At 39.2% G+C, this 14,564-nt stretch overlaps 2 protein-coding genes across 5 annotated transcripts in view; one reads left to right on the top strand and one right to left on the bottom strand.

Moving 5' to 3' along the window:
- The window catches only part of MAMLD1 (mastermind like domain containing 1), a 256,661-nt gene extending 245,238 nt beyond the window's left edge, over nt 1-11,423 (bottom strand). For all 4 annotated transcript variants that reach the window (XM_064669754.1, XM_064669753.1, XM_064669755.1 and 1 more), the window contains exons 1-2: nt 11,344-11,423; nt 9,880-9,980 (exon numbers count right to left, since the gene is read on the bottom strand). The gene's annotated coding sequence lies outside the window, so the exon portion shown is untranslated. The remainder of the gene's footprint in view (nt 1-9,879; nt 9,981-11,343) is intronic.
- On the top strand, nt 11,377-13,511 carry LOC135421375 (EOLA-like protein). Its single transcript, XM_064669758.1, has 2 exons — nt 11,377-11,629; nt 13,009-13,511. The coding sequence occupies exons 1-2, from the start codon at nt 11,377-11,379 to the stop codon at nt 13,224-13,226; spliced, it is 471 nt and encodes a 156-aa protein (XP_064525828.1). The 3' UTR covers nt 13,227-13,511.
- Nucleotides 13,512-14,564: the final 1,053 nt, after the last annotated feature.

Genomic DNA, 14,564 nt, shown 5'->3' with positions numbered 1-14,564 from the left:
CTTAATATCTATTAAGAGTTCAATAAAACAATCTGCTGAAGATCTTTTTGTTTCTCTGATGTGCTCAGACATTTTCTACAGACAACACAGCAGATCACACAGGAGAAAGTATGAATCTCAGTAGGAAACTTGTATGCTTTATTTCAAATCTGTCAACATTTTTCATGTATCTCCAAAGAAACTATTCATTGCAGTTTCCTCCCGCAAATTCTCCAAATTAAATATGCTTAATACAGAAAATACATTCTAAAGACTTTGAATGGAAAAAAAATGCAAGTGTTAACAAAGTTAGAAAAGCATGTAAGGTTTGTCTACATCTTCTTTCACTCTGCATAAAATAGTGTGCTAAGCTAAGGACATAATTCCAATGGAAGCACATAAACACTGGCATATCAGTTTGCATTCTATATACAGCTCATATACGGTACATGGGCCTAGCAGGCTTCTACCCTCAGGACATATATATTCATAGTTTGCAGCAGCATAAAACACATTAATCAGGTACTACAGACATCATACTCTGATCTAGAAGCCACAGAAGTACTCATGAGGAAATGCACGTTTCTGTCATCCAGGCAGTAACTATAAAAGATGAAATTATCATTCAGCAGTAGGGAAATTCAGGATCACAGAACTTAGGACTTCACAGGACTAAGAGCTACAGCTTTGAACTCAAAGCTGTCTGTCAGCTTTACTACACTCAGGAAAAAAAAATGCAAGAAATACAAGAAAGCCAGTGAAAATAAAAAAACTTAAGCTCCAAATTCTACCCTTTTTAGGTCCAGCTATAATTTTCATGCATCCCAATCAGCCATATGAAAAGAACCCACAACAATCTCAGGAATGAGAATTTTTCTTTGAATATTCATCAGATGTTTGTCATCATAGAAAGCATCTGTGCTTTCTCATTAAAGGAACATCTTTTTACTTACAGATATGTCTTCAAAATGAAAGGGAATTTTCAGATACAAGTGACTTACAATAAAGTGCTATTACTCTGGTTTGTAACTTGCAGAGTCACAGTTTTCTGTACCTCAACTTTCTCATGTGTGAAATGAAACTAGTAAAAGATATTCTGCCCAGATAGCAGAAGTGTTATCCTGTGAATAACCTGTAATTTAGAATTCTCAAATTCAGAATTCTAAACACAACTTGAGCTCTTGGACAAGGACTGCAATCTAAATAAAAGAGCACTATAATTTTTTAGCAATGACCAGCCAACCCACAAATATAATAGTTACCATGCAAGTTTTGTTCAAAAAATTAAGAGTAAAAGTCCCTCTTTAGGTATGGGAGCATCATTAAAGACTACCAGCAGTTCATTGAGGAATCAGTCACAATACAAGTCAGTTGTATCAATTGTTTCAATTTTAAAGAAATCCTCAAGATTTGTAGGGAATCAACCATAATATTTCTTTATTCTTTGGCTATTTTAACATAAGAATTTTTAAAACATTTTAGTAACGTGTTTCTCCTTGATTATTTATTCTGACTGCCCTACCCTTAGCTCACACATCTTCAAAGAGGACTATGCACCAGTCTGTATTTATATTTTACACATTTAAGTGCACTGTGACAGGCAAAACTTGGTGGGAATTGGGAGATTCTCCCTCTCACACAGGCAAGATCCTGGTGATCACCAGAATCTTGCTTATGTGTAAGGCAGGAGCTTCCAGCTCCAAGCAGGATCAGAGCTCAGGAGGAGCTGGCAGCAGCTGCTTCTCACAGATGCCTCTTCCCAAGGAGCCACAGCCCCCAGCTCTGAGCTGCTGGCCCTCAGCAGGCTCTGCCCTGTGCCCCTCACACAGCACCTGCTTACACAGCACCTCTCATACCTGTGGGGGAGGCTGGTAATCCCTGCTGTACTGTTTTGCAGTGGAAATTATATTTTAAGCTTAATTTCCTTGTGACCAAGCAGTTATCACAAGTCAGGAGACAAGCAGAGAACTCTTTTAGACTAGGATTTAGCAACCCTGAAACCATCACGGCTCCCTCTCATGCAACCTCCTCTTTCAATGTAATACTTCTAACTTAGTGATGAACCATCCAGAAGAAAACACTTCATTCTCTTCTTATTCCTAATAACCCAGTAACCACAATGCTTTTCTTTCCTTCTTCTTTTTTTTTTTTTTTTTTTTTTTTTTTTTTAAGGTACCTACAGCTCTGTAGGCAACACAAAAATCATTTCTGGAACTCTGACACCAGGAATTTTCAGCTGAGAGATCCTGGATAAAGCACAGTTTGCCAACAGCTAAGCCATTTTTCTTTATTTGATCATCACTTTTCACAGTAACAGCCAATTTGTCACTAAACAAACAAAGTACCTGTGCATCGAGTTTTGCAGTGACAGCAGTGATGTTCTGAATCCAGAAACAGAGAGTCCCTTGAACTGCAGTATTTTTTTCAGTTTAAATCCTTTTTTAAATTATTATTTTGCACTTTGCTTGACTACAACCACATGGGAATAGCTCAGTGCAGTAGCTGATGTTTAGCTTAATACATTGATTTGGAATATTTCTCTCTCTTTCACATGTACATATATAATAAATGAAAAGACTTGAGAATGATGATTGGGTGGGACAAAAATATTTGAAAAAGGCTCATAAATTTACTTTTTTTTTAATTTGCACTTACTTTCCAAGGGAACATAGCATAGCAGGATCCTTAAAAAAATCATCCACCGTTGTTATACATTTTAGCGGATTCGTGATATGAAATACAACTAAACAGGTCACGCTAAAGCTGACTCAGATGGCTCAGACATACTGAGCACAGTATTTTACAAACAGTTTTCCAGACTGTGATACACACACATGTAGATTATACACGAGATGTGCTTTCAAAACCTTCTGTTACTGGCGGCTTTCTTTTAATGGCCATCAGGTTTCTCATTCTTTCCATTTTCAATAGCAACACTTTAACTACCCAAGGCCAGCTATGTTGTGCCAAATAGTTACCCAGATGAGCATGAAAGCAAAATGACAACACTGCACAGAGAATATAATAGGGAAGTTGCAATCACAAGGAATTAGTAAGTATTTAAATTGCTGAAAATTATGGTTTCTTACATAGCTAAGACAGATATTCAGAAAAAGGATAAGCAATCAAGATTTCTTAAGTTGTTTTTGTGGTTTTTTTTATTAATTTCTTTAGAAAACTTGAAATATTTTGACCAATTTCTTCAGAGCTGTCAGAAGCTCAGTAGCACATAGACTGATCACTGCATAGAGTCTCCCATCTTCAGCTTATGGAACAACTTCAATTCAGGTTGCAAGAATCAGAAAAAATACTAGAGAGCATGATACATGTTAATAAAAATGTTAAGACTCACTCAGATAAAGAACTGAAAAATCACCCCTGCCTAAAGAAAAAGAAATGTATATGATCCTACAACAGTGAAGTAAAAATTTTTTCCCAGTGATTCTGAAAAAAAATTGCAAAGGTAAGAGCTCATTATTAACAAGCTGAAGATTACTTATGGTTTGTTGCTCCTCCAGATTGGCTAAAAATTGATGTGTTGCAGAATAAGTTTGGAGTGGGGAAGCATCCACTCTGTGAAAACACACCAGTACTCAGCAGCTATTTGTTTATTCTCTTGTTTCTGAAGCTGCAGAGGAAATTACTACCTGCCTGTGGTAACTGGCAATTAGAAGCAAAAAAACCCAAATTATCTAAAATAACTGTTACCTTACTAAAATGGAAGTAGGCATTTAACAAAACAAATAGAATAAACTACAGCAATGAGTTCCTTAGGATGCCCAGTTTCTTTATGCAGAACACACTGTATGGGTGACAATGTTTCTGGTAGCTTGTGATATATTGTACAACCATTTTAAACAGTGATACAATATTTCACAGATGATAAGTAAGTAAATACTTCACAGTCCCACTCTTTCTCATCAACATGATTCCATAGTTCCTGAGGTTAAAAACTATTGTGGCTTTAGATTTTAAGCACTGGACATAGAAATAATTTGTATGTGGGAATCAAAAGTAGCAAAACTTTGTTACACTTCATTTGCCCCGTGCCCTTTTCACAGGCACTAACAACACTGGAGGCTCTACTGTCTTCAACACAGCCAAAATTGATATATCAGACTTCAAGTACGCTTAAATATTTATATCTAGAATTGCTATTTTCAGGCTTTGAACAGATTTAACTGCATTTATTTTTAACTCTGGTGAATTCTATGCACACTTTGAATTCAAGTACGCCAGATGTTTAAATGCCACAGAGGATTATTATTACTCATTTACTTACATATTCCTCATGCAAGCAGATGCTAACAAGAAAGTAAAGACACTTCTAGAGAGGGGCCACACGGTCCTGACTCCCTCTTTCTTTACAAATAATCTGTAGGATTGGGACAGTGGGTACCATGCTGCCTTTCAACTTAACCTTTACTCTCAATAAAACACTAACTGCAAAAGATTCACAACTCCTCTTTATCCAGAACACCTGCTCCTCCTTTGCTATCAGGTATCTCAGAGACATAAGGTTTCTTCTCCCTTTAACAAAACCAGCTTTTCTCTGTTTTCCCCATGATTAAATCCCTATTGCCCTCTACCCCAAAGAAGAACTGGCATGTGTTCTTGATTTTGGGTATGAAGACAAAACGTTTATCAAATGATCACACAGTGTAGTCCTCCACATTAATTATGTGGCTCTTCAGACCATCTGGTTAAATTCTTTTTGCTCAGTCTCAGCATGCTTGAGAAGCAGGACTTGCCGTTACCCCCACAGGTGTTTGAACTTATGGGCTAACGAAACAATGCAGGAGCTGCAGCAGAGTTGCAGTAATGGTAGTAAAGTGGGACTAAGATTGGAGCTGGGAGAAGGAAACCAAATTAGATCTGAATTAAGCATGTAGTAAATGAAGCTCTATACACACAACAGCAGCTCTGTTACCTAAATAAAACACAACTGTGCCATAGACTGTTGCAGTGCACAGCATGTCAGCATCTTCCCTCCCTTTAATGTAAAGTAATTCAGTTACCTACATGAGATACTTCCAAGCTGATTTTTCAATTAAATGACAGTTCGTGCTACTAACATAATATGTTGTCCCTGTTCTAATCATCACTATTTCTGACCTGGTATGGAAACAACGCCGTCTCCCAGAAGCAGAGCAAGTAGTTAAAGGCAGGCCGAAGGAGGGTTTTTGGAAAGCCGCAGGACCCGCGGGACTGTTCGGTGGGTCCGGGCGCCACCCAGGGACAGCCGGGACAGGCTACAGGGGGTTTGACTGAGTTTATTTGCAACGAGTTTATTTGCCCTCAATTCACACCTACTTTGATAATTAAGACATGCTCAGATTAGGCATAAAATCGGCCTAAATTATATTTTTTATATTTCTGCTTGCTGATGGATTAGAAATAAGGCTCGTTTGACATCTTTATTAATGATTAAAACACAATATGGAGTACTGCAGGGTACCCTTAGATTAACACTGTAGAAATAACTGATGGCAGACTGCTTTCTCTTGGCAAGTATGCCTAAGGAAATGTAACCCTTCATCTAAGTAGGCACATGTGAATAAAATATACTGTAACTGCTAAATGGGGATAATAAGGAAGTGGAAAATCAAGACACTTGACAATCAAGAGAGCATTTAAGTCTAATATATGCAAAAAGTTCCTGAAAACAACCAAACCAAACAAACAAAAAAACCCAAAACAAAAACCCCAAACAAACAAACAAAAATGGAGAAAGTATGAGATAGTGTACCTCACAACATATGGTGTACCTAAAATTTCAATACATACATATATAAGAAAAAAATATATAAAACTAATAATAACATACAGTTATTACTGCAGTGAAACCCACAAAAGTCACTAAAGTAATATTAGGAATATTACTATTATTAGGAAGAGCAAGCCAGAAGTTAACTATTTTTAAATCTTATGCAGAATGCCAAAAGCAGTTTTAACAACCTGTATCAGCTAGAAGTGACATCTTTCTTAAATTCTTTAATAATATTCTTCCCAGTAATATAACAACCTATTTATTGGTACCTTCTCTAACACAGACTATACAGACACTAAGAATCTGAAAACAATCAAACAAAAATGACAAAAAATGCCCCAAAACACAACTCAAAAAAACTTTCCCATTGAAAAGCCCTGATATGGAGGCATTTCTCTCAGGGAAGATGCTCAGAGAGGAAGATAATTCAGAGGAAAACTGCATTTGCCATTTCTATTAGTGTTTTATCAGTAGTCAAAAAGTAATGTTTTAGTTATAAAAGAACATAAGGTTAGAAAATGCATTTGCTTCTGCACATGAATCCTTTTTTGTAGTTCTTGTCAGGAATATCTTTTGTGGCTAAATTCAAAATGGTGAGGCAATTCATTTTCTCTTCTTCCTTTAAGTGTCTCCTGATTAGATGGAATGAAAAGGTACTTAGCCAAACACAGTAGAAATTTTTGAAGAATTCCTAAGCACTGTAACTGTCATATCAAGTAGATTTTACTAAGGAAATTAAGGAAGTTGTCCATATTTTACTTTAGCAGTGCAAACTTTCCATCTATTAGAAACAGCTCTAAATGATTTTTTAAAACTTGCAGTAACACCTTGCATCTGAAAACAGATTAAAACCTGAAATAATTATAAAACTGGACAGACAGCATCAATTAGATGAAGTAATAAAACCTACTCCCTTTATAGCAGGAGTGCAGATTAATTTAAAAGTAGTTTTCAGCATTTCAGAGGGCATGAACCCTGCTTATGGACTCATGGCCATAAAAAGGTGTTGATCAGTCTTATCTTTAAAAATGTTTTATGCAGCCACATACTGCAGAGTTGCCTGTGGATTGGACATAATAATCAGCAGGGGAAGGAGAGCTCATTACTACAAGCTCTCCTTCCCCTGCAGATTACCTCAGCATGGAGCCACGTATCTCAATCAAAAAAGATTGCTACAGAGAGCTACACAAGATGTTTCTAAATCAGCTAGCTTGGTGTTCAGCCTATAGCTACAACCTTCTTTTAACCTTCAGAAAAGCAGAAAGACCAGGATGGTCTCTGAATATTAGTAACCTATAAATTCGGAAATAAATCACTAAGCAGGTAAAAACTCACAAGCAGACCTGGCCTGTCCCATGCTCACACAATCAATGCCCAGTTCAAATACATGGAAAATTCAGCAGCAAGGTCTAATGGAAAAGGGACAAGGCAGGACATTGCATGTGTTGGGAGTAATAAAGGTTTAGGGATGTCTAGCACACTGTGTAGTACCAAGAACATTTACTGGGGAAAAAAAAGTGCACATATTGTTTCCTTATATACATATTTAGCTGCTTTAAATAACACAGAAAAATAAGCATAGCTGAAGGAAGCAAAAACATTTGCCTATCAGAAAATTTTGGACCCTACTCAGATAAGAGCTCCAACTCATAACTTCAGTGTTTAGAAAACCCTTTAATTGCAATGTAATATTCTGGAGAGAAACAACAACGGTTGCTCCTTGTCCCCAACAAGTAAGAAAATCAGGCACTTGTGGCAATTTTAGAGGACTAAGGGTGCCATGAATGTAGAGACTGGAATGCAACATGAATATCACCGAAATAATGTTCTAAATACACAGACTCATCCAGGTATTACGTATGTCCTATTTATTTCTGAGATAAATTATCATAAATAAATTATTCAAAAAGCCCAGTAATTGGTAATGAAAGGGAAGACAAAAACTCATCTATGATGGAAGCTTAGGAGTTCAGCTCCCCTTGTTAATAAGATCCCTGTTGCTACTTTGCATCACATCTTGTCTGTCTGGGTGCATGGGAATTGCTGACTCTTTATTCCACTGCACACCTGCAAAGCTGTACAGACCAGGTGTGCAGCCTCAGGTGCATCCTCAGTGCAGTGGGACTAAACACTTGTCCCTTTACCAAAAATTCATACCTATATGCTTCAAAAAAGTTAATGTCTCCAAAAATTAGAAGCTCTTTCATTTGGCTATAAGAACAATATGAGGCTGGTTTTCCAGCATGTACTGAAGCTTCACAAACTGTAATATTAGAATGAGAGACAGAGTAAAATTAAGGCAAAGGAGGCAAAACACAGAAGGCTGGTAGAAGTCCTTAAGATGGAACTCTTGCCAAAAGAATAGAGTCACAGCATCACATTTCGCAGTTTGATATTCTAAAATGTAGTAAAATGCAATGTATGTTCATTTGTCAACACAGTCCAGCTTCTTGTGAATGTCAACTATTAAACAGTGACCACTCACTACAAATAATTGTATTGAATTGTATTTTGTGGCTTATTACCAGCCAAAATTTCAGTTTTGACCTCCATATCCTGGAACATCCTGCACTGCATCTGTCCCTGCTTCTGAAATGAACTGCAGCTGATCAAGTCCCTTGACCTGATTTTGACCCAAGATATCCCAGCCCCTATTGCTGTGCACTGAGTCCTGTAAAATCAGCTACTAAGTGGATGTGACAAGCAACACAGCAATGCTTGCCTATCTAGATGAGATCAGACCTGCCTCCTTAAAAATGATGTACCAGGCATTGTTTTAGCTCCTCAGAAAGCAGTAACACATTCTGTAATGGGAATTATGCAGTCTTTATTCTATCAAAATTAAATTAAGGGATGTGCTAAGAAGAGCTAACACAGAAACACAGAAAGGAAGTATATGTTACAGGAGTAGATACACAAGTTGCAGAATTTCCTGTTGCTGAGATTATAATCATGTGAGGTACTGCACCAAGAGTAGATAATTTGGGATTGGTGTTAGCACTTGAAAGCCACAATGACTAAGAAACAATGATGTGCATCTAAGATGTTAAGCATAAGCTGATCATCTGCTAAGATCAGAATGAATTTTCTTCATCATATTCAGTGCTGTACACCTCAAATCATTATCTTCTATCCTGAGAAAACCTACGAAAGTCAGTTTACCACTCATCACACAAAAGGCTGAACACAAACACAAAGACTGCTAATTTTAGGGCCTTTTTTAGGTGCTGCTAGAAATTGTTTTTAAGTCTCCCGGTGAGTATCACAATATGTGGGACAAGGTTTCTACAAACCAAGTAAGCTAGTTTTGTGACAGGAGATTTTAAGCATAATATTTATTCACCTTTGGCAGAAGCAAACAAGTCTTCTGCTATTTACATTTTATTTAGATTTGAGATTTTAAGTACCTTGGAGATTTTTCCTTAAATCAAGAAAAAAAAATCTATTTTATTTATGTGATGAAACACGATACAAAATCCTGCTGTAAGTTACATGAGTATAAAACAAAGCTACTTACACAACATGAAAACATTTTGGCCTATATTTTCTCCAAAATAAATAAACCTCACATAAACTGGAATTATATAGTGGAAAAATACCCAAAGCAAATACCAAAACCCCCATGAAAGCTTATTACTTACTTGCAACTCTAAACAAATTCAACAGGTTCTTCAACTAACCATGAACATCTAGTAAGATGGAAATAGCTGAAAGCCAAAAAAACCCATTCAAAATAATAACCCTGTGAAAGCTACAGTGACTTCAAATTCACGTCATCTATTAATTTATCTGCTTATTATGGCATTATATAAAGGACTGGAATTACTCCATTTGGAACATTTTGAACAAAATATTAGAAATATTCAGGGGAAAAAGGGATAATGAAGCAGAAATTTCAGAAAATGGTAATAAGAAAAACTATGTCTCAACAGTTAAAGTCTATCAGCCATAAAACACTTCAGAACACAAAACATTCACTGAATGTATACTTAAAGTGTACACCAAAACTGGCTCTCAGAAAAGCAATGTGAAGGACTTATCGTCAGAAAAGAATCATCTAACCCTGCAGTTATAAAATACCTGTTATTCACAATGTCACAGATCTGGACAAAAACCATCATTAATCTTACCTTTTGCTGTATGAAGTTTCTCTGCCCTTCTTAAAGGAACAGCCTACCTCTCTCCCAGTGGAATTCCAGCACGTCACTTTTGTCTTTCCATCTCTGAGTTCCTGTTAAAGTAATTTTGAGATTTCTCATGGTTGAAAAATGTGGTTCAACAGAGCAAAGGACAAAACAAAGGTCATCGTCACCCATCCCTTTGTAAATACTACCATTTTTTCTTTTCCTTCTCTCCTAGTTTTCCTCTTTTTTTCCTCTTGCCTGTCTCTCCTAACTTCTACTGCAAACTCACTCCTTTTGGTCAATGTTCTCCCCTCCCTGCTTTCTTACTTGCAGATGCTGCGTGCGTGGAAAAGCTCCCCAAATACTTCTCACATTTATAGCCCTCAGCTGTTATATATGGCTCTCCAGGAAAGATGGCATCTCCTGTGATTTCTGTTTCGATACAGATATATCTGGGGGTTTTTTATCTTCTATACCTGCAGAAATTCAAGCAGGACTCAACTCTTCAACTTGTTGCATCAGCAGCCACTGTCAGTATTAGTGTCTGCCTGAATGAGGTCACTTTTATTTATATACACTGGAAACTGACTTTGTAAAAACACGTGTTTACTGACATAGAATATATATATTGGTTGCCCATTAAAACTGAGCACACAGAGAATAACAAATCTATTTTAACCCCCTTTATATGCAAATTATCCTTTACTGTAAGGTCTCCGATTTTTACTGTGCTCACTAGGCCTTCACACATCGCTCCCTGCTGCCACGGTCCACAAGGGGACCGGCACAGACAAAACCTGTTGTCAGTAAGTATCCTCGTTGCTCAAAATATTTGTATTAGAAAGGCAAAGCCTTGATGCCGAACACACAACTGAACAGCCACAGGACACAGACGAGATGCTCCTCGAGCAGCAGGGCCGGATGAGAGCACTTGGGAAAATTCTCTCCCAAACCAACCAGTGGCTAAAGAAAGCGGGGAGGAAAGCGGCCGGCCCGTGACCCCACCCGGCCTCCAGGGACGGCCGAGAGCCCGCAGGGACCGGGAACACGCGGTGCCCCGGGCGGGACCCGCAGCACCGCCGGGCCCGGCAACCCGCCCCGGGGCCGCCACCGCCTCCCGCCCGCCCCGCCCCGCCGCCCGCACCCACCGTCCGCCGCGGCCCCGGCGAGCGCAGGGAGGGCGCGGAGCCGCCACTTCAGGTAAGCGGCGGCCCCGGGGCCTCCATGGCCGTGCGGCGGCCGAGCGCTCCCCGCGGGAGGCGGCCGGGCCGGGCCGGGCCGTGGGGCTCGGCAGCTCCCGCCGCGGTGCCGGGGCGGTGCCGGGGCCGTGCGCGGGTTCGGGCGGCGCGGGCAGAGCGCGGCCCGCGGTGCGGACCCGCCCCCGGGGAGGCCGCGCAGCTCCGGGGCCGGGAGCTCGTCACTGGCATCGGCCGCTCGTAGGGACTCATCTCCGGCTGTCTGTGTGTTTACAGGAAATAAACGGGCTCTGATGCGGGCAACGCGATGAAATTCGGGTGCCTTTCCTTCCGACAGCCCTACGCGGGGTTGCTTCTGAACCAGATCAAAACAGTGGAGACTCGCTGGCGTCCCTTGCTAGCAGGCTACAAGAACTGCACCATTGCTATTCATATCGCTGTTAAGGACTGGGAAGATGAATCATGGAGAGACATTCTTTTGAATAGGTTTGGTATGACACCAAAACAAGTGCGAGATTTGTTGGATGAAGGGGAAAAATTCGGCAGAGGAGTTATTGCAGGTAAGCAACCTGAGGTTTTATTTTCCAAGCAAGCTTTCAGTTTTTTAACATTCAAATACACATGTGCTTCACGTGGTTGTGCTCCTTATGACATTTTTTTAGCACTCTGAAGGAGTGGAGCCTGAATTGTGATAGGTAGGGGGGTCTATTTCAATTCCTGTAGGCTGAGTACAGCAAGGGAAGTTGTCAGTAAAATTTGTACTATTTCATTGTGTTGGAAATGTGAGGTATTTTTGACCTTTAGGTTGAAGAATTTTAGTCAGGCCTCTGTCTTCTAAAAACACTCTACTTAAAACTTCAGGCTACAAAGTCAGTACAAGAAATAAATGGATTTGTGCTTACTCGTCATGCAGTAAGATAACACAGGTTGCACGTTATTTTGTCTCAAGATAATAAGTGTCAATTCCACACTTTTTGCATTTTGAGCTGAGGAACTCTTGCAGTACTCATGGTCAAGTGAAGTCATGACATTGCAGCGCTTTACATGTCATCTTAAAGTATTACATAAGTAATTACATAAATCCTGTTTCAGTTGTACTGACACACAGTGTTTGGGCAGTGAAGTTGGTTTCTGTAACAGTCAGGATGGAGTGGTGTTTCATTGGATACATTGTGCTGACATACAGTGGATGTTGCTGCACTGTCCACTTAAAAAGTTTTTATCCAGCAGTCATTTTGCACCATTTCTGTGTAGGTATATTTGTTAAACCATCTATCTTTCATTGGCATTTGAATATTTGTAGCTATTCCGGTACAACAGATTACTTCTATCACACTGAAAAATTGTTGTGGTTCTTTGGTGCTGAAAACTGTAGGTCCTACATTATATGCAGATTTGGAGCCTTGGCATAAATTGCACAGTCAGTTGCAGAATAGATATCAAAGCTTCTTTGATCCTTATTTAACATTTTTAATCACTAAGCAATATAGAAATTCCCTTTTGTGACATGAAAAGGTTTCCAGACAGCAGGAATTTCCATATAGTTTAATGATTTTAAAATGTTAATAGAATAGTGTCCTGAGAGGGGCAGAATGTTTTTTTATGCTTTAATGAATCTGTTTCAAGGCCAAATGTAGCTCAGGAGTTTTGGTAGCAGGTGTATTTCCTTAGCTGCAGGCTGCTTTTCACAGAATTCTCTATCACTGAGTTGTGGTGATTATAACTGGGTGCTTCTCCTGTTCTTCACCCATCTAAGGTCAGTCACCTGGTCCATCTACTGCAGCAAAAGGCACAGGCTGGAGGTGTGCATCCCTCTGACTGTGTGCCTCTGGTAACAAAGTGGCTGTTCTGTGTGTCCTCAGGGAGGGTAACTTCTGGAAAACTTTTCTCTTGGAGATCAAACAGGCAACTAATTTTGTATTTTAATTTTACAAAACAGGATTAATTGACGTTGGAGAAACATCACTCTATCCAGAAAACCTGCCTCCTGAAGAGATTCTGGAGCTGGAAAACAAAGCTGTCCTCAGTAATCTAGAACAGAAATACCTGACTGTTGTTTCAAATCCAAGATGGCTCCTGGAACCAATTCCTGCCAGGGGGAGAACAGGTGTGTGGCAGGTGGACATCCCTGAAGAACTGATCCCTTCAGAAGTGTAGGTGTTGCCCCTTACTACTGTTTTTCCTGCCTAAAAACAAACTTGTAATTCACAAGTCAGCATCTTGTTTAGGATTCCCTTCCAACACTGAAATGGCAAATACATTTGAAGAACTGCTCTTTTGAGGCAAAACAAGCAAGATGTGATTTTTATGACTATTACTGGAAATTATTGTTCTTTTCTAGATTTTCCTATGTAAACAACTAAGTAAATGCCTTTTTTTTAACATATCATTTTGTATTGTGTGCCAATTTAAAATGTGAGCAAATAAAACCGTATTATATGATGCTTGCATCTCTGATTATAGGAAAATAGTGCTTAAAAGCAGGCTGCCATCATTAATAGGGTATCTGTCTCACAGCTCACTCCTAATCCTACTTTAAGGATAGATTGTTTTCATTCACAGGGAAGTACACAAGATACACATATGAAGGATACAGCTCTGTGACCTGACAGAAGTTGTAGGAAGGCCATTATGAGAAAGAAGGTGCTTGTTAAAAATGAAATGAAGCAAATATTACATTTCTTTCTCTCATTTAAGATGAAAAATACAAGTAATCTTTCAAAAACACACAAACTGATCTAGAAACCCAACCACCATTGTCAGCCACTTTAGCATGGAATGATACGATGCTGACACATACCTCCTCACCCACAAGAAAACTGCACATCAGGTACAGCAAGACTCATAGCAAATTTTAAAAAATCCCATTGAGAATATTCTTTTCATTTTATGTGTTTAAAGTACTTGGAAATAACCAATGTATATTCTGTCAGCATTTCTGTTACTCAGAAATGGTACCTCAGGAGTAGAGAAACAAATGACAGAAGGTTTACTGCCATGCTCATCTCCCATGTAGTAAAGGCTTATTTCATTGGAACAATAATCTGTCCCATCAGAATATCCTGAGTTAGTTTGCACATAGAGGACCCAACGTACCTCCCTAGCTGTTCCTCCTGCTGGCAAGTCATTGCACCACCATTCCTTTGCACTATTCTTCATGAATCATTACACACTTCCCCTTGTAACCCCACCAAAGGGACTCAAACCAATCGCTCTCAACACCATCCCAGAGCTGCTTTGGAAAGCTGAGGAATGTGGAGGCATTGCTTTGGCTAGAGCTCTCCTCAGGTGAATTCAGATGCTCTCTTCTTCACCAGTGTTGCTCAGTTGGTTTGTAGAAACTTTCCTTCTATTGTAGATCCAAAGGCAGAGTCACTAGCTGTTCTTTTGTCACATGCTGCATGAAGTCAAGCTTGACTCAAATCCCTTGGCCAGAATCACATGAAGTTTCCAATGAGGAAAGCTCCATTTTAAATTCTTTTTTCTTGGTTTGAG

This window comes from Pseudopipra pipra, chromosome 13 (genome assembly GCF_036250125.1).
Source record: "Pseudopipra pipra isolate bDixPip1 chromosome 13, bDixPip1.hap1, whole genome shotgun sequence".
Taxonomy (NCBI): domain Eukaryota; kingdom Metazoa; phylum Chordata; class Aves; order Passeriformes; family Pipridae; genus Pseudopipra; species Pseudopipra pipra.
The sequence above is the reverse complement of the archived record's forward strand: the minus strand, read 5'-3'. Positions and strand labels throughout refer to the sequence as shown.

Coding starts and splice junctions, on each gene's coding strand:
- LOC135421375 (XM_064669758.1), top strand. CDS start 11,377: ATGAAATTCGGGTGCCTTTCCTTCCGACAGCCCTACGCGGGGTTGCTT. Junction 11,630..13,008: donor CGGCAGAGGAGTTATTGCAG/GTAAGCAACCTG, acceptor TTTACAAAACAG/GATTAATTGACGTTGGAGAA.